This window comes from Poeciliopsis prolifica, unplaced genomic scaffold (assembly GCF_027474105.1).
Source record: "Poeciliopsis prolifica strain line A6 unplaced genomic scaffold, Auburn_PproV2 SCAFFOLD035, whole genome shotgun sequence".
Taxonomy (NCBI): domain Eukaryota; kingdom Metazoa; phylum Chordata; class Actinopteri; order Cyprinodontiformes; family Poeciliidae; genus Poeciliopsis; species Poeciliopsis prolifica.
Window position 1 is genome coordinate 4,424,179 of NW_026562410.1, and position 24,761 is coordinate 4,448,939.

General features: G+C 38.1%; 1 protein-coding gene across 6 annotated transcripts in view; it reads left to right on the forward strand.

Annotated features, from left to right (window-relative positions):
* mast4 (microtubule associated serine/threonine kinase family member 4) overlaps positions 1-24,761 on the forward strand; it is an 89,879-nt gene that overhangs the window by 7,494 nt on the left and 57,624 nt on the right. For 5 of the 6 annotated variants that reach the window (XM_055052258.1, XM_055052259.1, XM_055052260.1 and 2 more), the window contains exons 2-3: positions 12,558-12,711; positions 16,906-17,027. In XM_055052258.1, the coding sequence (XP_054908233.1) occupies positions 12,558-12,711; positions 16,906-17,027 (276 nt within the window). Of the gene's footprint in view, positions 1-4,317; positions 4,491-12,557; positions 12,712-16,905; positions 17,028-24,761 lie in introns of those variants that run through there. The other variant, XM_055052264.1, reaches the window with a different exon arrangement.

Here is a 24,761-nt window from a genome sequence, read left to right on the forward strand (position 1 = left end):
GTCATAACACTGCACTTCTCTGGACTTTACCAATTTGCACAACCTCTATAAATCTGAGATATCTCCCACACCAGTCTTGACTTACTGCTTTTCCGGTTACACAAGCAGCCAGCGTGTTAATCATTAAGGCAGCGGCCTTTCATGTGCGCTGCAGCTTTTATATCCCCTCATAATCAAATCGCCTGTTTTCCAAACTCTCGTACTTCTGCTTGTCACGTTGGGACGACACCTATGGATATTTACGGTCGTTTTGTTTGATATGGATACTGCAGGAAGTTTCCCATGACTGTGGCAAAATTATATTTCACCTGCGGAAAATCATCAAAACTCTTCGTCTATTCCTGTTTCGTTTTAAAACTGGTGTAAACAAAATACGGCTCCAGAGCCCCCAAAAAATCCCAGAGTCCTTAATCCAGTCAGAAAATCCAAAGCAAACAAATGCTAAAAATGTCATTTAATCGGCATATTGAGGGTGAATATTAAGATGAATAAGATTATTATTTACTGGGATGAATCATCGTATTAGATTACTGTATGGTAATTTATTGAAAGGCCTTTGTGTTCAAGGAGCAGATTAAATGTTTACTAAACATTATTACACTAACATATCATTGATGGAAGAATCTTTTTATGTTCATAAGAGCTACTCACTCCTGCTCTTGTACTTTGTATTCTTTCTGTCCTGAAAAATACTGAAAAGGTTTATGTAGCATTATCTAGGTGGATTATCTCAACACAAACTGAGGACCTTTTTCTGTACACAGGTCACATTGGTCATAAACATGGATTCTCAGTAGATCTGCTTTCTTCCATAACCTCTTGTAGCATTCACAAATGTTTCACAGATAAGGATCAAAATCCGTCATTGATGAGGATTTTGGAACATATTTGCTTGGAACATATTTGCTGCCTTGAAAGATGAGTACAAGCAATAGTGGTCAGTGTTCGAGTTAGGTTAGCCTTGTGAATTTGAAGTATTTCTAAGTTACACCCAATCATTCATGTTTTAAGATTTTTATTTGTAAGTATAAAATGAAGTATTTCTTGAGTTGCCCTGTTGTTTTCTCCTTTGCTAACGCAAACATTGACACTGTCACTACTAATTTTAAATTATTTATAAAGCTCTGAAAATATTGTGACTTACTAAAAGCACATAGTTTAGGATCTGGACTACTTGTAGTCCTTAAGACGCTACTTGGGATTTATAAAATCACTACTCTTTATAAAAAAAGAGGTTTAAGATTTTTGTTATGTACCCAATATTCATTGCACTCAGGAGCTGAATGTTTATTTTTCAAAGTTTGGATATTTGAGTGTCGCTCCAGCAGGTAACAACGTGTCCTAGAACGTTTTGGTTCTTGACAACTTTGGCATTAACTTTAGATAAAGTTAATGCCAAAGTTGCATTTATTTAAGATCTAGAAATTCATAGACGCTTAGAGTTTATAATAACTAACTGGGCTGACTGTCATGATAACTAATACAATTATAAACAAATGTCAACATATCAATTTTTACCATTACTTATCATGACCTATACTTGACATTGAATCCAACTTAGGAAATAGCCCAATAAAGTTTATTTCCTTTTTTCTCTCAACTCCTATTCTTAAATCTAAGTCAGTGATTTTCATCCTTTTCTTTGTCTTTTTGATGTGTCTTCTCCATCACCCCATATTCAAATGATTGCATGAACCCCTGACCACCTGTTCTGTTTGTTACTTAATTAATTTAAGTCATGTGTGGTAGACGGATTACGCCTAAAACATGTAGGAACGTGGTTCTTGAAGACCAGGATGGAGAGAACCGCCGGTGTTATGTGGGTCTAAACATGAGGAAATGAAGATGAACTTGTGGAAAACAGACAGAATAGTGCAGATATAATAAGATCAAGGCAGTGAAATTCAGAATATGGCAGTACTTTTGTTGCAAAATCATCAATCAATTTTGCTTTAGCTTTACTTTACAGCTCATGAACAGTTTACTAAATCATAATTACAATTCAGTGGTCCATGTGACGTTGTGGTTGGGCGATTATTTGCCTGTTACTCGGAAAGAAGACTTGTTTCACTTTCTGATCCATGTTTAGTTTATCGAGCAGACTGAGTCTCAGCAGTGCAGGCAGCACAGCACAGCGAGTCGGTGAATGTTGTTGTTGGATCAGTACCGATATTTGAGTTGCGCTCGCATCAATTGTGTTGCAATGATGCACATGTGCAGCATGGAGCAGTGCACCTCCAGCCATGGAGCTTTTCAACATGTCCAAAAATCTGTGGCAGGCCAGCACAGTTGTTTGTTTTAGTGTTGAAAGCACAGTAGAGCAATGCTGGAGTGATTATTTTCCCCTAAATCGGCAAATAATGAATTTCCTGAAACAACTATGCAGTTTTATGATGGAAATAATAGTTACTGAGCAGATTGCTAGCTCCTTTCTCCCTTATTAAACTATTGAAAATGATCATAAATATACACAGAGCTGCTTCTATTGACGAGTCTTGTCTTGGCTTTAATGCATGCCCTTTGAATTGCAATCCTCTGAGAGAGGAATAGAGAAAGTAAGAAATGCCAAGACAGCTTTTGTTTCATTTCCTGTAGTGGATTTAACAATGACTTTGCATAACTGAACAGCCAGATGCTGTTCAAATTGTATGAGTAAACAGAGGCCAAATTTAGTCGTACATCGAGTTCTTTTGTGTGCTTTTTGTAGGTAAATAAAAAGCAGCAGAAGAGTGTGGGAGTCGGCTGAAAGGTCAGGGCAAAGCATGAAGGAAGGTAAAGCCATTGCAAAATGCCATTGCGAAAGTGAATCTGAGGAGGTAGTTGAAACAACAAAACATGTTTTAATTTCACGCCTCAATGCCAGCCAGCGTCTGTGTGCCAGTGAGGTCATTTTTGTGGGTTTTTGTTTCTTAAAGACGCCGATGTTTAGTCGTAATTCAGTTCGTAGATGTCGCTTAAGTAGTAGCAGAAACGTAGGAGTTAATTAAGACGGAGCACAAGACCTCAGGATAAATGTAATAGAGACCTCTTGCATCAGTAGGACTCCAGGAACATCAACCCCATATGTGTTTGTTTTTTCTTTTTTTATTTGAAGCACTTTCAACAAAATATATCTCCTGGGGAGAAATGCTTTTTTTTTTTTTTTTTTTTTTTTTTGCCAACTTCATGTCTTCACAAGAACTGACTCTTGTTTAAACTCTGGTCTTAATTTTTTCTCTTTGAGCCGCAGAACATTGCAATTTAGCTTGAAAGAAAATTAGATGGTTTAAAAGAAAAACAGAATACAAGACTGTATTTTTTTTTGGTTTGTTTTTCTTGTAGGTATTTTATTTAGCTAACCTGACTGAATTTGTGACGCATTTTAATTTTTTTATGTTAATCCAGTCTTTGTCCGTGCTTGCCTGTTGGATTTAAATATACACTATTTGACTAATTTACAACTGAATTTCACTGGCAAACAAAGATGACTTCCCTAAAAGCAAAATCTACATAGACGGATGACTTTGTTCAACTGAGCGTGTGTGAGACGAGACGCTGAGATCTGCGAACATTAGCTTGAAAATTCGGACAACCAGAAGACTTTTAAAAATAATCCTGATAAGTTGTTTCCAAAATGCCTGTGTCACAAACTAAAATATTTTAAGGTCAATTAAGGCAAAATGAAAGAAATTTTGATACTTTACTTTTTACTTTTTTAGTTCACTACTCAATCATTAGTAATACTCTAAAAATGCCTTAACCAACTACTGCTAATAAACACATGTGAATTCATATGAAAGTCATTTTTCCCAAAGTCTTTTTTGTTGTTGTTGAACTTTCAAAACACGCCCTTTACTTGTGTTGATGTTGACGCTAAACTGAATGAGGAAATAATGTTTGCCAAATGTGAAAATGTCTGACTCACAGTGCATGTTTGTGCTTTAAGTTGCAACTTTAATTCCCATAAAGCTTCAACAGGTCGTTGTAATTTAATCGCCACCGCTAATCCTCCGGTTTTTCATATCATTGTGACACACAGTAACCTTTATTTGGCCGGTACGTTTACTCTGTTCCATGAATTTGGAAGGTCAGCAGTGAAGCAGAGCATCAGTGCCTGCTTTGTGTATCAACAGTTGCTTGTGGTTGATGATGTTTGGCCGTTTTCTGCGTGCCGGATCGGCCCGCATGTTGTACCCCTAAATAAGCCGCCGTTTATTTAAGCAGGCAGGACGATGAGAAGAACATCCCGTGTCAATGTTCACTTTGAGACTAAGAGGATTAGCGCAATCTGGCTAAGGCTCTGTTCAGTCTTGCGAGGAGCTGGCTGAACACAATCTGTCATTGATTTTTGACTCTCCTTTCCCATCCTCTGTCGAAGGGTTTCTGGTTGTAATCCCCGGTTTCTGCGCTGCGTTTAAGGTGATGTGGATGACGTTTGTTGGTGCCTAGATAAAATGTCCCTCGGCAGGAATTTAATTGTTCCTCGGGATTCATCCTCTCAGGGAAACAAGGTAAGAGATGGTAGTTCTCTAATAACTGGGTTCAAGCATAAACAGCGGGACTACTATATCATAAATATTGTTAGAGATCTAGTCTAAAAATGTATCTGAAGGGCCTTGTGGAATGACGTTACTCCTATCTCGTTTTACAATCAAACCTCATGATCAGATGGTCATGCAGCAGCCTTGTAAAAGTTATTTTAAGGCTATGAGCCGATAAAACCCCTCAAATATACATCATTACCAAATATAAGTTGTTCTCCAGCCTGAGACCAGCCTGCATATAATATGAAATACTTATAAGTCTCTATGGTCCCTCTGCATGGAAAAATGAAGTTAATTGGCTGGACAAATGGTGCAGGGTTCAGTTCTTTCCAGTGCTGAAAATGATAAATCCCAACATAGATGATGGTATGAAATTGAAGGAGGACTGCTGTTTACTTAAGGTCTTGTCAACACAGGAAACTGAAATCTCAAGGGAGGGCAGAGAAATTCCTTGTAAAACTTTGACTCTGTGCTTGTTAATTTCATTTCTTCTTCACATCCAGTGACTGTGCCACTAAGTACTCTGTCAGATGGGCCTTCGAGATGAAACGCCAGAGTTACACACACTTGCTGTGATTTGAACTGTAAAACATTTCACTTCTGTTCTTCCTGTGATTAAACACTGGGATAGTGGAGGCTGGGGAGCAGGCGAGTGGATATCATGAAGGGTGGAATAGGACAGATGCGAGGGGGTAAGGAAGGAGGGGATGAATGTGAACTTTTCTAGAACCTTCAAGGAAGCATTACGCAATCACGGCCTTGGACGTTTTTACTTAGCAGGATTTATCAAACTTTTTCAGAAAGAGATGCTTAGTAAAGATAAACATGAGTTGTAATGATAAAACCAAAAAGGGACAACTTCAGAGTCTTTACATGAGCCTTATGACGCGTCTTACCCCAAGTTTTAATGGTATTCTTTGCATTTTATTTATTTTAGAAGAACTGACTCAAGGGGTCTCTTTAAATTTATTGCTTTTGATTCAGTCTTCTACTTAAAGCATGGAAAAAATGTTTGAAAAACCAGCCAGTGAAGCTAAAATATTTCTTTAAATCAATAGTAAAGAATTATTTACTTACAACAAGCTCTTATATCTTGCTTAAAAGATTCTGATAAACTATTTTTTTTCTTATTTAAAGTGTCCAAAAAAATCTTTCCACTAGAAACTAGAGTAGAAAATACTTCAGGATTTAGTGTTTATGATCTTTGATGTAAAAGGCTCATTGCCCATAATAAAAAAGCTGAATGATTGTTGAGAGAGGAGTTGTCACAAAATGTGCCAAAATCACTTGTTCGGTTGAAGCAACAATTATTTTTAGAGATTTGTTTTTCTCCGGGTTGTTTTTGTATGATACTTAAAAATCTCTTTGACCTGGAAGAAAAATAAATTTGGAAGAAATCTATGGGGCAAATTGATGAAATCATCCTGAAAATGTTATGCAAACTGCCTGTAATTCAGTGGCAAAGTAATTTAACACCAACATGATGAAATCACATTGTGCAAGTGCTAGTATTCTAATAATTGAACGTCAACATGTAAACCTACAGATTTGAGACATTTTGTCAGAGCATGTAAAACAGAGAACAGATTCTTTTGAAAACTGTTTTCTAGAAATGATTCATGATCGAGAACTTGTGTTATTCTCAGAAGGAAGTGATGAAGAAACAATGGCCGGGAGAGCAAAGAGTGAATCAAGACAGCACTGACTGGAAGCTGGTGAAACTTGCCTTGATGTATGGGGTCTCTCTTCCTGTTTCACTGTAAACCTGAGAATATTGTGTCTTAGCAACCAATGAAAGTTTCTAATAACAAATTGTTCCCCCTTTAAAAAGTTCCCTTCATCAATCTCTGGGAAAATGAGCAACATGTCATCACAGTGCCTTCTGATGTCCTGCTGAATGAGGATGTCTGAAAGTTACACATTTGCAGAACAGTTTCAAGGTTTACACGTTCACCTCACACTGTTGTATATTAAAACATTTTATTTGAAACGTTGAGTTCGCTGGTCAAAACTATGAAAACTCCTCCTGCATATGTTGCTTTCTCTCCTCAGCCTTGTAGTACAGCTTTGGCAAAGATCGTATGAGTGCGTCGATGCTGCAACGTTTTTATTGGCTTGAGCTACTGAAGTATTAATTCTTCAGCCTTGGGAAATATTTGTCTAATCTTGTCTGTGTGGTGAAGTACAGCTGTTTTTTTTTCTTTTCTTCCTGCTCTGTCAGTTTTTTAGTGTTGCATACAGAAGGCTTTTCACTCCTGAGCACCCAGTGTTTTTTCCACCTTTCGGGTATTTAATTTCTGTAATCTTGAATCTTGGCTGGTAAAATCCAAATACAGGCTTACAGTCTGTGCTTAACCCTTGTTCTGCTTTCTGCAACCTGCTGCTTTTCTGTCAAGTTTGGACTGTTCACCCTTCATCTATAAAGCAATGATAAACTAAGGGACCATACATTTTTAATGCAGTTTAACACAAAAAAAAACATATTTTCTCATTTTACTAAAGATCTGGTCATCAGAATGCAGTTTGTACTGAAATTGTTTTTAAATATCCAAATATTTCCAGTAGACATTTTAAATCAGTTCATGTAGCTCCAACTTTTATTCGCTTGACTGGATAAAAGTTGTGTATCTATGGAGAGTAAATGACTAAGCAATTAATTTTCCAGCGGCTCAACAACTTGCTATGCTTTATTCTGATAAAAAAAATTTAATGATGTAATGGAAAAAATAACTGGCCCAAGGACTGAACCTTGTGGTACTCCATTAGTAACTCTGGAATCTGTAGGTTATTCATTAGCATAAACAAACTGGAACATGTTAGAAATATGATCTAAAAAAAAGTAAGCTGCTTTTCCCTCGATTCAAGTGGAGACGCTGGTTAAAATTCCTGTTCGGAAACTGGAACAGGTTCCAGACTGTGTTGGTGGAAAAGCCCTTTAAGTCGTGGCAGCATCATGCTGTGGTGATATTTTCTTCATTCTGCACAGCTGATGAGGCATTTATGTGAAAATCAACATAAGTGCGGGTGAATCTGGGAAGAAAGAAGGTTGAAACTGCAAAACACTTGTTGAGGTTCACCTTCCAGCAGGTCGATAACCCAAAACGCACAACCAGACCTACCATTGGTTTGAAAGGCCTAGTCAAATCTAGACACAAACCCAATTGAGAATATGTGGCAACATTAGTACTTGTGTTCAGTGTTTGCTCAGAGGAAGTGGTGACACATCACACTACTCATATATTTACTCATAAAAGGAAAATAGGGGGAATGTTTTTTCTCTCACTGATGAGTTATGAGCTACATTGTCTTGAATGTCACACGCCGTAAGGATTGGTCCCCCTCTGGGCAAATTTATGATCAAAAGCATTTGTCCGTATTCCCAAACACGACTGTGTGATGTCAGATTTAAATGGGATATTTTCTCATTTTTCAGCCTGCTTGCCGTCGGTCTGTGTCATGCAGCTCGCCTTGTGTTTAGCGGTTCGCTCTCTGCTTTGGTAACAAAACACTGTTGACATTGTCCACTGTGAATCAGGCTCAGGGTGGAGAAGGGGATACGGTGAGGGAGGGAAGAAAGTTGTCCGACGCTGCACTCGGGAGCTCCGTGCGACCCCGCCGCAAATAGAGAGGAATGGTGGGTGAAAGGCCAGTGGCTGCTGCCAAAACTGAAACCAGCAAGGCTATTTGCTGTGGACATAGAAAGTGAACTGGGACTGGCTTGACTTCAGGGCTTTCCATGTAATCAAATAGGCATTTAAAAGGCTGACACCCACTCTTAAATCAACGCAGATGTTTTGAATGGAACGATATTGCACTATTATCCTTTAATAAGAGAGTCTGCTGTGTGGCCGTGTTAGCCTCTTAAATGCTGATATGTATAGTGTGAGAAGCATGGATTTACTGATTATCCTGGTGATTCATGCCTGGCATGAGTGGCCTGTAATTACGGTTGAGCTAATGCAGAAATCACTTGGACCCATGCAGCTTTGGCAGCCTCCGCAGATCTACCGGCTTGCATTTTTATTATGGTTCTTATGAAAAATAAAAGCAAAGGTCACAAATTATTCACATCTAAACTAGTTTTATGGTGATTGTGCTGTATACTTTTTTTTACTAGCTATATATAGTACTTTTGTAACAATGTCTGGTTGTATTCTCCAGTGAAGGATATAATCACTGGTATTATTGTCTTTTCTGTAAGTAGGTGTTTTACAGTGCTTTGCAAACATATTCAGACGCCCCCAACTTTATTACATTTTGTCATGATACAGCCAAAGACTCCATTGTATTTCATTTGAATTTCCTTGGCTGTGAAGTAAAACTCTCCCTCAATACTTAAAGCCATTCTTCATAAAATACCCCAAGCTGGTTGGATGGAGAAGCATCTGTCCAAATATATTTAATGAAAAGACATTTGGGTTTGTGATTGGAACACAAAAAGACGTGGGAAAGTTCCAGGGATGCAGACATTTTTGCAAAGTCATGAACCAACTTTAAATATGTGCCTCCACTACCTTTGAGATAAGAAAAAGTCCTGGATTTTCTTTTTTAAGCTATAGAAAAGGAAAATTTGAAAGTAGCAATGGAAGCTGAGACATACAGGACTTCTGACTGAGAACCTCCATCACAGCGTCGTCACAGATCGCCTTACGTCACGGTCAGTTTTGGTCAAGTGCATTTCAGAATGACCCTTCTTGAATTTCCTGGATCAAACCAATTCTGCTTAAGCCCGTGTTTGTCTGAAAGCTGCTTACAGAGTTTGGTTGTTGTGTGTTTGCTGTAATGTTACATAAGTCTGTTCATTCCTGGGCTCCGTTTTTTTTAAATTATCTGAATATGTTTGTCTTTCAACACCTGGACACTGTTGCACCATCTGCTAACGGGATAAATCTCGGTTCCATTCTTCCAACTTTGGGTTTTCTTCGATAGAAAACCCAAAGGTGTCCATTTTTTTTCTAGAGAATTTATTAAGAAGCAAATTTGCACTGAACATTTTCAGTCTGAGATGGGGGATTTTCTGCTTATTTTGTCATATCATAAATCTTTTGGTTGTCTTGACTTGAATGTCTCTCTTATTGAAAAGCCGATCGCTTCCTGTAGCAACCGATGTCGACTTTAGACAAGCAATATGTCTATTTTTAGCTTGGAGATCCAGGGCTGATTGAGTGAGTGAGTCACTCAAACTATTGGCAGCCATAATTAAGAAAAAAAAGCCTTGATTGTTTTGGCAACCCAATTAAAATTTGAAGCTGTAGCACAATCTTAAAACCCAGTTTTAAGAATAAAACCCAAAGATTCTTTTCTTGCTCTTCAGAAGATCTCTGACAGGAAGTCACTGTTTGCAGTAAACACAGATAAGCTTTTTCTGTAGACGAATAAACACGTCTTATTTGGTGAAACCTGCAGCTAAACATGTTTTATGTATGACATGCTGAACATGCGTGGATGTGATTTAAATATATTAAGAAGAATGCTTCTTGTTGATGCTAGAGGATGTTATCTGAGCTGTTCATCTCTTCCCCGCGCTGTTTATTTCCTAAATATTAAGCTGGTGTGTGCAGTGCTGTTTGTTTCCATTTGACTGCACTTGCTGCAGTGCGGTATTGAAGTCAGGGTGCATTGCTTTAATACAGTAGTTTTGGTAGTTGCATTGAGTTACATCAGGTATTTTTCTTGAAGGAATCCACACTTGATAGATCAGCTCTTCTTTCATTTGAACGCTCTTAAAATCTTGGAGCTAATTGGTGCTATACTTTGAAAATAATTAAAGGATGTCAACATTTTCAATTTCATATTCCTGCTGTGATCATGCTCACAGTTTTGTGTTGACTAGTGTGTCAGTGACCCTCATTGCACATTCTGGTGTGCAAAAGTTCATTCCTTTCGCGTGAAAGTTTGATTATTTTCTTGATTTTTAAGACCGAACAAAAAAATGCAAATATTTTTCTTTCTTTTAAAAATCTTGTGCAGCAGATTTCTTTGAAGAGAAATAAACAAATTTGTTTCATGTAGCATTTAAAATATCAAAATGTTTCCTGTGCTCTAAACTTTCACTGACTGAAATGTTTCCATTAAGCTATTAAAAAGTGCAACTGTGTTTCTAAATGTTACACAATGATTCCAACCAGTCATATTTTGAAACATAGGCACAGTGTTTATTGCAACCATGAATAGCAGAAATAATTACAATGATATCAATCATTGAGGTTTGCACACCTTTATATTATGGGATGTCTAATTATCATGTGAACTTTTTTCTCTGGCATTAACAAATCAATATTGCTCATCCCCATGGCAAGTCGAAAGTCTGCTGAAGTTTCTCACATTGAAAAGTTATTTTTATTTGATTTCTTTTTTTTTTTTTTACCAATTTACTGACCTTGACTGAAATATTTGATAACTTGAATCATTTGGAATGCATGATTTGACTTTTTGCAGTATATTACAATGACATTTGTTGTGAATTAGCGCAATATGAATAAATTGTAATGAATTTAATATTTTTACTTGTGTATACATACCCAGGAACAAAATATTTTAGTACTTACTGAACTATTGTATTCAGAAACGTATGCAAGAGATGCATAAACATTGCTAAGAGCTAATATACATGTCTTATCATCTTAGATTGCAAGTGTTATATTGGTAAAAATATATTTATTTCATAACAACTGACATGAAAGGACACATTGTGAGTGTCTATCGCTGTTGCTCTTGCTACAAAGGTTTGCTTGTATTTGTCCTAGGAGAGCTTGGATCATGAATAATCGCTTGGGGGAAGCAGAGGGCATTTCCTTCCACACACTGCTCTCACCTCAGTGTATCTTTGTATGCTCAGGGAGGGTCTCTTCCTCCCCACTGCGCTTTGTTATGTTGTCTGAGCTTCACTGTGTCCTCTTAAAGGAGCACAATAGGGCTGCAATAGACAACGCTGAAGAATGGAATATGCAGTCAGTTTATTCCTGTAGATGTTGTTTACTAGATGCCTCCAACAATGAGGTTTTCTGCTTTAAAATTGGATTTTGATGAAACTGGTTTTACATTTTTGTCATGCAAGAAAATTGCCTCTAGTTTGTATATTTTGCTGAAGAAGAGGCAATGGCACATCTTGTGTATTATTCAGCAACCACTTGTTTTAGCAATTAGCCATATTAGAACAATTAAAAAGGCATTTTCTTGGAGTATTGACGACTGAATGGTGGCCTGTGCAAACAGATTTTACTGGACGATAAATTGTCCCAAAAGTTACAGTGAGAATTCAATTTTTGATTTGATATCATTTTTATGGTAGTGGCATAATAATCCAAGAGCACATTTTCAAAGATCAATAAACTTCAAATTCTAACAAACTTAATCCTGGAACTGGAAGACCTTTAAAATATCCAAAATAAACATAATAATCAAAACAACAAATAAAACGAATTACAAAGTCTTTTTAAACTAAATTGCCTTCCAAAAATAAATGAAGTAAGCTGGGACCAAAGCGCCAGACTGAAGACATCCAGTTTTTGCATGAAAAATGATGGATCTTGCAAATAAAAATGACTGACCCTGTTTTAATAACAGTCCGGTTACTACCTTAACTCTGACACTTCCCAGCTCTACCAGTATTTCCAAACCCGGCGTCTTGCATGACAAAGGTCAGCAGCTCAATCATAAAACAAAGAAGCTTGGCTTTCCCAATGTCTTGCTCTCTCTCACTACTTAGCAGCCTGAATGCACTGCGTACCTGTGTCGTCATGTTATAAAAATCTTTTCTTCTTGCATGTAACTGAGGTTTTCTCAGTCTCCACACTGAAGCGAATTCTCATCTGTTTAACCTGCAAGTTGAAATGATCCAATTGCTTCAAGGAACTGATTTTTCTCTAGTTGTTCCTTTGGTTTTATTTTTCTTCTTGCATCCTTGCAGACACAAAACCTGATATCATTATTGTTTAAAGAAGGTCTGGCATTCCTTTTATGAAGGTGTCTTGGGTCCAGCTGTGTTGCATCTCCCTTCCAGTCTTACCCTTTTTTTCTTGCTTTTTTCCGCAGTTGGACAACATTCTCTACCCACCTTCGATACTCTTGAGAAAGTCCAGTATTCCTGAGCTAACCCACGGATTAAGTCCTGCTCTCAAGTTCAAGCGGCATCTCGGCGAGGATGGAAACCAGCTCCGTAGAAGGAGCCTCGGCGGTGGCTTGACAGGTAATTTCTTCATCTCTGTGTTCGTTCTTTACATTTTACCGCCAGGTTTGATTTAAAGTGATCCAACACATGCTGCATGTAGTTCCCTCTTTCTGATTTGTCCTCGTGTTTTTATTTTACAACGCCATTATGACTCATCGCTTTGGCATACAAATGAGAAATGCATGACGTATTTAGTTTTCAAAAGCACAAAGCACATGGAGGGACTGTTTGTGGATTTCTGCACAGCCCATGTTTACAGTAACTAATCCTGCTAAGACAATAAAAAGGCTCATCTGGGTCATTTTTCTGCTGCCTCCTGATGGTAACCCGGCTTCACTAATCATTCTTCCTGCAGCTTAAGAATGATTTGTCAAGGTTAATGTCATACACAGAGAAAGATTTGACACTAATGGTAACCACATCTCTGCCTGCAGACCAACATGGTTGTCAGCAAAAGGAAATAAATAGCCAACGTCTTTACACCCCAGTCAAAACATGTTTGACTTTAAATGTGTTTGAATAGGAAGGAGCGAGACTTAAGGACTTTCGGTATAATTTGACAAGTTCAGTGGATTAACATGATTGAACCCGTTTCCAAAAAGAGGATTGGCTGATCCTCCTGTGAACAGTTTTCTCTTCGTCTACCGTTTTGCTCAGAGTGACTTGAAGAAAGTCTGTTCAGGTGCACAGGCTCGCAGCCCGGGGCCTTCCCAGGTGAGGACAGGAGAGAGCTTTCAAACTTGCCGGGCGAGTCTAGTGAGCCGCTTCAGATAAAATAATTGCAGGTTTTCCAACAGGTCACTGAATGTTTTTCCGTCTATGCGAATATGAAAGTTGCCTCAGAGGGAAGTTGTGGAAAACTCAAAAGACTTTTACCAAATCAACCCCATTAAACTCAAGTGGAGATTTATTGGTTAACATCCTGTTTATTAAGCTTAATGTGTGAATTAAATCTTTTATACAGCACCCTGTTTGATTTGGTTCTTAAGCAAGGCGATGTTTCAGTATAAAAAGATCATCTCCCTCTATTTTTAACGTATTCAAAGGGCCACATTCAAGTAGTGAGCAGGGTGGATTCAGTCTGTGGGTTGCTAATTAAATAGGCTTATTGTAAAATAAGCATTATTTAATAGTTTACCTTTTAACCAACAGTAGCTATTATTTATTTCAGCTGAATCTTTCTGGGGTTTTTTTTTTTTTTTTTTTTTCTTTTATTTTTTTGGTAAGGGTGTGAAAGACGACAGAAGAATGGCTGTAACACAGAGAGCCAGTCAAAACTAGCAGCTCACAGGGCGAAACGATGCATGATACCGGGTTCATAAAAACGAGCTGGGACAAGATTTTCAGCAGTATTATGGGGAAAACAAAGAGTACTGATTTTTATTTTGTATACTTTTCTGTCAGGCAACCAAAATCCTACCACGTAAATATTTAAATGGTGACAAACTAAACTCTTCTGCGAGTGAAGAGGAATCTTTATCATTTTAGGAATGATAATTGATAAGTTTTTAGCAATACAGATTCCATTATCGATTTTCATTGGTGGGAAATAATCTTTATAATTAAAAAAATGCACTGTGCACGTTAAAAAAACAGGAGTCAAGAGCATCAGGAGTGTTAATGACCTCACGGCTTTCTGGTGTGTTTGGTTTGTTATGCTCTCTTTGTGATGTCAAACTCTGTGAATGAGCTGAATGACTCCTCGGTCAGTCGGTGAGGGTGGCCGCACCGCTAATGGGCTGTTCATCATGGTGGATTAGTGTGCAAGAAGGGAGCTGGCGCTGACTGTGTGGACAGAAAGAAAATACAAAATCGACTGGCTGGGCTTTTGTTCTTGTATCGTTAATTTCTACAAAGCAATCAATTAAAAATGCTTTAATTGCAGAAGTTAAGCAAGGAATTTAAGAAAAAAATCAATTTAAATATCAATTTTTAAATCAATTTAAAAATTGATTTAAAAAAAATGTGCTCATTCAGTCTGTATTTAATCAGGAAAGTGACAAATAAGATAAAAAATCTACTTTTGGTCTTGATGCTCCAAGTTGCAACAACCAGAAAACACAAACATATTCAGCAATTTCTTTAAAATCAAAGTAGACAGTCGGATTAAAAACAATTGATCACAAGTAACATTTTTCTCCTCATACCAAGGTTTCGGTCTTAAAAATAAATTGTCCCTTAAGACACAAACCAGTAAATGTCTCCTCTGTTCAGTCTGCCTGCTTTGTTTGTGTACTGCAGTAAATTAGAGCAGCTCAGACTCTATGTAATATGTGGCTTGAAAGGCCTGATTTCTGAGCTTCGCCTTGCTGGTGAAAATGTTCACCTTTCAGTTAATAAAACCTGTGCAGCGTTGAATAAATGCATTAACCTTTAGTGCCTGGGCTGCAAAAAAACAGGATAAATAAACAAAGCTGAAGCCTGTTAGTGCTTTATTTGTGCAGTCAAAGCATGATGAATATCTTTCCTTTTGATTATAGACTGGCTTTTTTTTCTGCTGGATATGTTTTTGACTTCTGAAGCTTATTTTCACATCCAGCAGACACAACACTGAGCACTAGGTGTAAATTAAAGAGCTGAATTATTCACCAGAAAGGTCAGCAAACATTAAGTAATGTTCTTCTGACTGTGTGATGTCAAAAGAGGAAAACAGATGTTTAATTTATTTATTTATTTTTTTTTACAAAAACCTAAACTGTGAGCTTGGTGACTTAATTTCCCTAAAGGTTGAACGGTTACGTCAGTGAAATGGGAACCACCCTTGCTTGACTTGTTGCAAATGGCTGTACTGGAAACACATTTTAGTTAGATTTTTTTGCAATATGAAGTCTAAACACAGTTGATCTGACATTCGCATAAATGTCTATTTTGAAATCCAGCCTGACCCAAATACCCCTAAGTGCTGATACACACCTTTCCAAGTGTTGAGTTATTTGTGGCGGTTTCCTTTATGTCGGGATGCGGAGGGCCGTCGTGAGGGAAAACATTTGCCGGTAAGGAAGGAAAGGCCTCACTTTTCCCTTCTCATCCTGTCTGTTCACACTTTAATTTTCCTGGGTTTAAATCATTGATCATAGAGAGACTGAAGAAGATGAGACAGAACAGACAATTGTTTCAAAGTTATATTTTAGTTCAGATTTTAGTGTTTTATGACTTTGGCAACTTGACTTTTTTCAACCCCAAAACATTTTTTTTTTTGTTTATATTTGCCATTATTGACATAACATTAAAGCTTCAATATTTGATTTTATCCTGGGTTAAAACAATATTTTATCAAATGAAAATTGCACAGACTCCCTTCCTTTGTTTTGTTAGTTTCTCATTGGGGGAAAAACAAAACCCCAGCCCCAACAGCAGCTTGTTTTTTCCCTGATAGTAGAAGAAAACTAAAATGCTCAGATTGATATAAAAGTATTTATGGCGACTCGGTGATTCATCAAATGATGGTGTGATTTGTTTGCTGAGGTCATTTTCAGTGTGCCATCTTTTATCTTGGTGTACTGAAACTCAGTGATAAGAGGAGGCAATAATAAAAGATGGAATTGACTAAGCAGCTTTTACTGCCATCTAGCTGCAAGCCACAGAAACTGATTAAACGCTGCTTTTCTAAAAGTAACTGAGTGAACTAATGTTTTATTGTGGCCTATTTTCCTTCTTGGACTAGGATATCTCTATTCTGGGATTATGTAGTTTAGGTTGTGAGCTCTTAATAAGCTCACAACCTATTTAACCGTTTTACTTCCTGTTTGCACATAAGAAGGTTTATCTTAATGTGGCTCAGAGGAGCTGACAGCAGGGATTTTCTCATGTCGTGGGTCATCCTTTGACCTGTACTTGATAAAGGTTATTATAAAATGCAAAACTGTTGAAGGATTTCTGTCTCTTTCACTGCAGGTAGCATTTGAATGCATGAGGAAAGTTCAAACAGCTACAAAAGTTGCATTCAGGGTTTAAAATCTCGTTGTAATCTAACACTTGTGTGGTACGAGTAAACTAAAATGTTAATCCAGGTGAACTGCTTGTTTGTACAGGTTTTGTTGTTGTTGTTGTTGTTTGTGCATTTCTAAACTTGGGGGGACAGTACTTCTCCAAGAACCATAAAGTGTCTTCCAGAACACACACAAATCATATCAGGATCTCTACACAGTTTTGAAATTGACAAAAAATGACTCTGAATCATATTTTGCTGTCTTTTTTTTTTCTTTCCTGCAGGAAAGTACCTGTTGCTGCAGTCGATGCAGACGATGCTGCAGTCATCCTCCGAGACCTCTAATCTGGTCCGCATGCGATCCCTGAACCTTGGAAAGTCAGACCCTTCCCTCACCTCTAGCACGGTGAGTGATCACTATTTCTGCTGACCATCCATCCATTTTCTGTTCACCCTTGTCCCTCCTGGGGTCGGGAGGTCCTGGTGCCTATCTCCTGCGAACATTCTGGGCGAGAGGCGGGGGTCACCCTGGACAGGTCGCCAGTCTGTCACGAGGCAACACAGAGACAGACAGGACAAACAACCATGCACACACACACATGCCACACACACCTAGAGAGAAATTAGAGACAACAATAAAGAGAGAGAACAGCCCATTCGTCCTGTGCTTAATTTGAGCAGATTGTGATCGCACAAACCAGCAATTGTTTATATGGAACAATTATCAATATTTCACCAAAGCTTCCACATAAATTGCTAGTAATTATAAAATGCATGCAGTCGAATAAAACGACACATTTTTCCTCACTGCTCGAGATTAGATCGGACCAAACTCTTCCTGTTTTAGGTCCTTGGTTCAAATGTATAATATGTACCCAGAATGCATTTATACAGTCTACTTATGGGATAATTTCACTATTTATTTGAAAAAAAATCTTAACAGAATGATTTGACTAAGTACAAATAAGAAAATGATGTTCAACATTTAATTAAGTTTTGCGATTTTAAGCCAAACATAATATTGAGTACATTGCGGTCTTTTATTTTTATTTATTGCTTCTGACCTGTGGCGTAATGACTGGAAATGCTGTTTAGTTCATGGCTTTCTCATTAACTTGACTGGTTCAAAATGTGAATTCAACTTTGCACATTTCAGCAGCAAGGCAGTTCAAAGTGCTTTACATGAGCGAAAAAAACATAACATAGTGAACCACAGAAAAAACATATGCATTATAGTCACAAAATAAAGATTGAAATAATAAAAAGCTGTAATCCAGGCTAGACTTGATCTATATTTCACTTATTAATCAAAGCCAAAGAATGGGTTTTTAGCCTTGATGTGAAGGAAATTCTCAGAAGTGCAGCATGAAAACTGAATACTGTTTCTCCATGTTTGGTTGTGGTTCTGGTAGACCAGAACCAGCAGACCAGAGAGGTCTGGAAGGTTGATGCAACGACAGCAGATCTTTAATGTATTTAGGTGCTAAACCATTCAGTGCTAAATATTTTGAACCGTATTCTCTGAGCTACAGGGAGCCAATTTAAGGACTTTAAGGACTTTGACGTGCTTTATCTCCCTTGTTTTAGTGAGAACATGAGCAGCAGCTCTTTTCAATCTAGAAATATAAAGGCGAAAATACTGAAGAACTCCTTTGGACGTATTACTTCATCCTTCCTTTAACCACAGGACAAAAATGACCTTCATAACGTTGAAGGCCATTTTTGCTCTGCTTTCTCATCCCACAGCGGCGCACAGTGGGCTGTCGTGATCTTATTGTCTGAGGAGTGAGATACAATCAAATTCAGAGGCCAGTCTAATAATGTTAGGCTGAGAGTCATTCCCGTGTGTGTGCTCTATATCACTTTGAGAAAAGGTTAATTTAATAAAGCATGTGAAGCTCATGTCTGTGTCCACACGTATGTTTGAGGGGCTTTAGAAGAACTGCGGGTCTGACACCAGAGCCTCTGTGATGTAAGCATGAGAAAAGCCACTGTAACCTGAACTGTAAGGAAAATATTTGTTTTATTTGCAGAATTTATACAAAATTTTCATAGACGTTTGCACAAACAAAGCATTCATTTATGTATAGATCACATTTGATCAGGTTCATGAGAATGAAAAAGTTAGGTTCAGTGTGTGTAAAATATTTCCGTACACATGGGGGCGCTGGTGCTTTTTCCCTTAATCCTCAGGTAGTTGAGCTCCCTGTCTTGTACAAGGCACAATATAAAGCCCCCTCGGTTATTTTGGCCCTGCTGTGTGAGTGATCACATCATTCTGTGTAACGTAATTGTCCTGCGGCTCATGCATTGATTTAATTTGGGTTTTACAGCTCGACAACCTGAGAGAATCCTTAACATCATTGACTTTGCCAGAATTGTGAGATTTGTTTTATTGTGTTTCTTGACTGATCCTCTTAGATGATGATTAATCTGACAACCACCACAGGAAGGTCGCAGCTCACCAGATAAGGACAGCTCACCAGATAAGGACAGCTCAGCGGGAGAGATATGAGAGCCTGTGGCCAAATGCATTCTGCCTTCTCTTGCCAAGGCGAGGCTGAAACATGATTGAAAAGTGCATTGTTTTTTGTTTTATCATTTTTTTTCAAAGGTTGCTGCATGAAGTTGTTGTAAGTCGTTTTAATGTTGGTAATGAAGTAAAAGCTGTAGAAATGGAAACGGCTAAATGCAGGAACGTTCATTCTGTGTTTGATTCTGGTAAGAGGATTGTTATACATGTTCTGTAGCATGACTGTACTTCAAGAGCTATTTGTGTCTTTAATGACTTTGTTGACACCTTGTATTAATGTGATGTAATCGCACATATTTTACCCATATACACACACCTCGCATTGTTCCTGAAAAGCTTGTATTCCGTTTAACAGAGGTGAAATGGCATCACCTATTATTTGGTATTGCAACTAAATTTAAACTGTAAGCAAATGCACAAGGTTTTAGTTTTTTTGAGTTTTCATTTATTGAAAACATAATGGAGCACAAACCATGAGAACCTCTCAAATAGCTCACCTCCAAAATAACTCGGTTTTTCCTTGGTAATACAAATTTGAGTTGTAAGAAATTGTAGTTTCCATTGTAGCTCTGGCTGTGTTTTTAGAGCTGCTGCTCTGTTCTCCCGGTCAGAAGTCTTTTGTGGCCTCCAACAGGTTTTCTTCCAGAGTTATTCTGTGCAGCACATGGCTTTCTTCCTGCATATTTCCAAAAAGGCCAGGTTTGTAGAGTGCATTACAAATGGTCAACAAATTCTTTCAACCAGAGCTGTAGACCTCTGCAGCTCCTCAAAAGTTACATTTATCCTCTTTGGTGCCTCATTGATGAATTATTTTTCAGATGTGTTGAACATGTGAAAATTCTATTTTATTTCCTAACCCTGGTTTAGAGTCCTACATATATTTTTACCTGCATCGTTTGTCCAATTGCGCACTACTTGGAGGTGGTCTATTTTCCACCGCTTTCCACAAAGCTGGGAAAGACGAGAAAAACAAAAGCCACAGATACTTCAGCTTCTTAATAGCAGAAGCTTGCTGCTCCTTTCTTTTTCTGAGTTTTGATTATCACTTTGAAAATGAGTTTTTCTGTTTTGGGAGGAGATGGTTTTCTGAAACCGTATCACAACACAATCATTAACAGGGGCCCTAATTAACCGAAGATGATGCGTGTGAATTACACTGACAGAACAGCATCTGTCACACTGATAGTTATGAGACTCGAAAGCGCAGCAATCTAGTCGCTGAAAATGATTGAGTGGAGGGGCTGCCAGCACGCAGGCTGTATTACAGCATGAGACTGCCAAGTCAAACAATGTTTACAGCATATTCAGAAATAGAGCTGCACAATATATTGTCACCGTTGTTTCAATGTTTTCAGTACAGAGGTGGCAACAGAACTGCTTGAATATGTAAGTGGTTGGTTTTGTGCGTTTCCACTGCCATGCTATAAACCCTGCTTGCTAATAATACATTCGTCGCTGTCCTTAATGGCTGCAACAATTCAGATCTCTGTGGCTCTACAGCTCCTAAATTTCAATCTTAAGACTTTCATCACAATTTTCAATATTGTTGGAGTGACGTATTTTACTAATGAATTCCTCTTCAAAAATAATTATTTGTAAATCCTGGTCCTCAGATATTTATCACACCTAGACTTAGGGCTGGGCGATGTATCGCGTACACTCGATGTATCGCAATATTTTCAATTTACGATGGTTAAAATGGCGATATTAAACCTTATTTCTCACCTTGTTATCTAGTCATACTGTAGACATACTGTAGACAGTTCATAGCAAAACACTTCATCCCTTTTTATATGAGATTACATTTAAGTCTAGCAGGGAAATGGGGAAGGGAACATGCTGCAAGGGATCTATAGTTTAAAATAACATTGGAGCTCATTTAAGAATATTGTAATATATATCAAATATCGTGATATATATCAAGTATTGTGATGTAGCAGAAATATATCAGGATATTAGAGTCTTTTCATGTCTCCCAGCCCTACCTACACTTTGGATTTATGGGTAGTTTTGCTTAGGTTATAATGATTTATTTATTTTAATAATAATTTTTCTAAATTGTTTTATTTTTTTTTCAATGTTTTGAGAATAATAAATTTAAACCACACCAGGAATCTTTTCCTCTTGAAAAAAATTGTCTTTGAATTGCTAAGACACACACAGCCTGAAATTTTCTTTGAATATGTTTTTCAAAGTTTTAAATTCTCCCAAGTTGACTTTCTTTTTTCCCCTTGTACGCCTCACTGAAAGACGAACTGAAACTATTTTCACCTTGGCTGATGTTTAATTTCTATTCTTACTATTGCAGCGAAAAATATAATTGCCTTTTCCTCATTAAAAACATCCGATTTGGCCTTATATCGGGCAATTGACTAGTAGAGGCCCTTAAATCATCAAAGAAAAATGCTGTACAAATGGTAATTTCTTTTTTATTAGTTTTATTTGGCTGCCTTGTAAAAAGGTTCCTGTGAAAGTGTGACAGGTCTCGCCTGAAGGCAAATAGTGGGTGACACAAGCTGACTTCCTGTTAAACCTCAGGGGGAGTAAGGGACATGGTGGGATCACGTCATTAAAATACTCTCAGTCAAATCTCAAATGGAGGCGCATGATTTTAAAGCAGATGGTTGTTACATTCAACCTTCTAAAGAAAGGAGGTAGGAACACGGAATATGCAAAAGGTACCAAATCAGTCACTGGGAATATAAAATAAATGGTGAAACTTGGATTTGAATGCGTTTTTCTCCCCTATTTCCAATATCTTTCCAGCTTTCTCCTCTGCCTGCGTTGCTGTGGACCCTCTGTTATTGTCTTTTCACCTCCTCTGCGCTCCCCCTTCATGCCCCTGGGTGTTCATTGCTCTGTCACAGGCATGGCACCGGCCTCTTGAACGTGATGCTCTCTGGCAGAAAATCAATAATTCACTCCCGGCATGATATGGAGATAAGATTGTCATAATCCTGATGTTGTGCCTTCGTGGACTCTCATTTTCCCTGGTAATTGCCACTCTGTGATGTCCTTTGCTGATATCATGATGGTCACAGCAATTTCTTGTTGAAAAGACAAAAAAAAAAACTTCACTTTACCCAGGCAAACACAAGATATGTCATATGCAAGTGTTGCCACAGTGTTGAGAAAATAAAACCAGTGGATGAAGATGCTTTCTAGAGGTGCGTAAAGTGTCTGCAGGGCTGCTTATGATGGCGTGTCGGAGCTTAAAGATTGATCTGCTTGTTTTTATTCAGCAGTTTTGGGCTTATGGTGGAGCGCTGGACATTTTTGTACTTTGCAATGATTGATAATGAAACACAGTTTCATTTATTTTGGAGCTGTCCAGTTAATAACTGGAAGCTGCTGTTACAAGCTCCAGAAATGAACTGGAAGGCTTTTAGCACCAACCTATGTTATACAAATATATTTACATGCGAGACTCATTTTAAAGGAAGGAAACATAGCTCTAGAGTTTCCCTGTTTTGTTGACCTGCGTTGGCTAATGAGCACCGTTCAGGCGACCAAACTAATAGGAAAAGCATTTTACAGACCTCCAGGGGTTTTGACCTGTTTGTTGATCTGAATGAGGAAAAAAAAAAGTCCCACATTTTAATATTCCATTTTCTAAACGTTGCATCCATCCAGTCCTCTGTCAGTCTGTCTATTCGTCCATCATCCTCCTGTTTGACAATCAATCATTCTCTTTCTCCATTTGTTGATTCATCCATCCTATCATTTACCATCTGTCAGCAGAACCCATTGGTTTGAATTATCCATCTGCTAGTCTGTCCGTCTTTTTTTTCTGTTCGTCTTTTTCACAGTAGTTCATCTTTCCTTCTCTCTTTCTCTAACTCACCATTCATACAGTCCAGAGTTTAGATCGGGTCGTAAAAGTCCAATCCACCTTAAGCCTGATCCGACTAATTAACTGGAAACGTAGGCCGGAGCTCTAAGTAAACTCAACATATAATACAGTTTCTAGGCGAATTGGTCAATTGGTGTAATTTTTCCCGTTTGTAGCTGTTGTTTAGCATGTTCCAGCTCCATTTTGTCGCTTGTTGCAGCTGCAGGGTGAGTCAAGTGCAAATGTGAGATGTGTGACTGATGGGAGCGGAGCGTGGGCATGATGCAGTGTGCTGCACTTTTACAGCCTAATGAACTCCTGAACTTTAATTTATTTATTTCCTCACAAGGGTAAAGTACCTTCTCCTCTATTTAGACTAACACAACTTTATATCCCATAAGCCTGACTAGACTGCGAGATTTTGCTTTTTTTCTTCTTTTTTTTAAGGTCGGTCACAGCTTGAAACCGTGGAGTAGATGAGGGACAAAGAAAGCGTAGAAAATATAAGATGAATGACTTTTCAAAATGGATGCATCGTCTGAGCATCTACTCTGTCGCCGCAGGGAGTTTTATTTATTTAGAAGAGATTTTAAGTCATTCTTGACAAACATTGTGAAAAGAAATTCTTGTTTATCACATTAAGAGATTGTAATTCTTTCATCTGCTCTGCTTTCTTTCATTTCCCCTTCCCTTCCCTCTGCTGTTTGTACTTTCCAAAGTCCATGTTTGGAAATTGATGTCATACTTCCCCAAAACATAAACATGGCAGGGTTTTTTTTTTTTTTTTTTTTTACCTGTAAACTCTTCGGGGAGCTCCGTCTGAGATATCATTTTCTCTCTTGTGCTGTTCAAACGTGGCAGCGTTCGTTGCAGCGCGGCCGCTTCTTTAAAGCCGTGCACATGCATATCGCCGGATTTCCCTAGTGGACTGATGAACACCTAATTCATCAAATCAATGCAGACTTTTACAGTTGCTGCACCGGTTTATTTAAATTGAAAATAGAGAGGACCCACGAGCACCACATTGCAGCTATTGGTTGCTCTGTTACAATATGTTTGCTTGTTGTCAAGGTGGAAAGATTGGCCCTATCCATAGGGGAGGTTGGCCCTGCAGGGTTTATCTTGCCTTGATTTTCTTCTTTGGCTTCTGGCTGATACAGTTTTCACTGCTTTGTATGGAGGGAATTGACTCTTTCTCCCCTTAATGTTTCCCTCGCAGGTCGTTTCCCTCCTCTGCCTTTCTTACATCTGCAGGTCACCTTTTGGTCTGATAAGCTCAAGCAAAGCAGTGGCTGCAGGTCACTAAATCAGCACTCTCTGCATGCTTTCAGCACCAGCTTTGACTTTACCTTTTTCTCTCTCTCTCCAGACACTGTTGAAACAACCAGAGCTGCTCAGTTGACAGGAGGAAAGGAGACGCAGATGTTTCCCTGACGTTTCTGATGCAGCTCAGAAACGCGAAGCTATTTTACTTTGTCAAAACTCTTTCTGTTTTATTCATTTTTGTAATTTTCTATTTATTGTTGGAGACATGACACCAGTACACAGATTCTGCTCTGATATAATTTTCACACCAGTGATGATCGGAGATCATTGGCCACTTTATTAATTGTCCATAAAATCAATCTGATCTCATTATCTGCAGCTTCGTGTTAATGACCAAGATTCTCAAATTAAAATGTGTGATAAATGACCACAGGTCATTTCAAAGCGGAATAACTTACCTCCCACACATTATTCTCTGGCTCAGAAGCTCTTCAGAATAAAAGCACTTC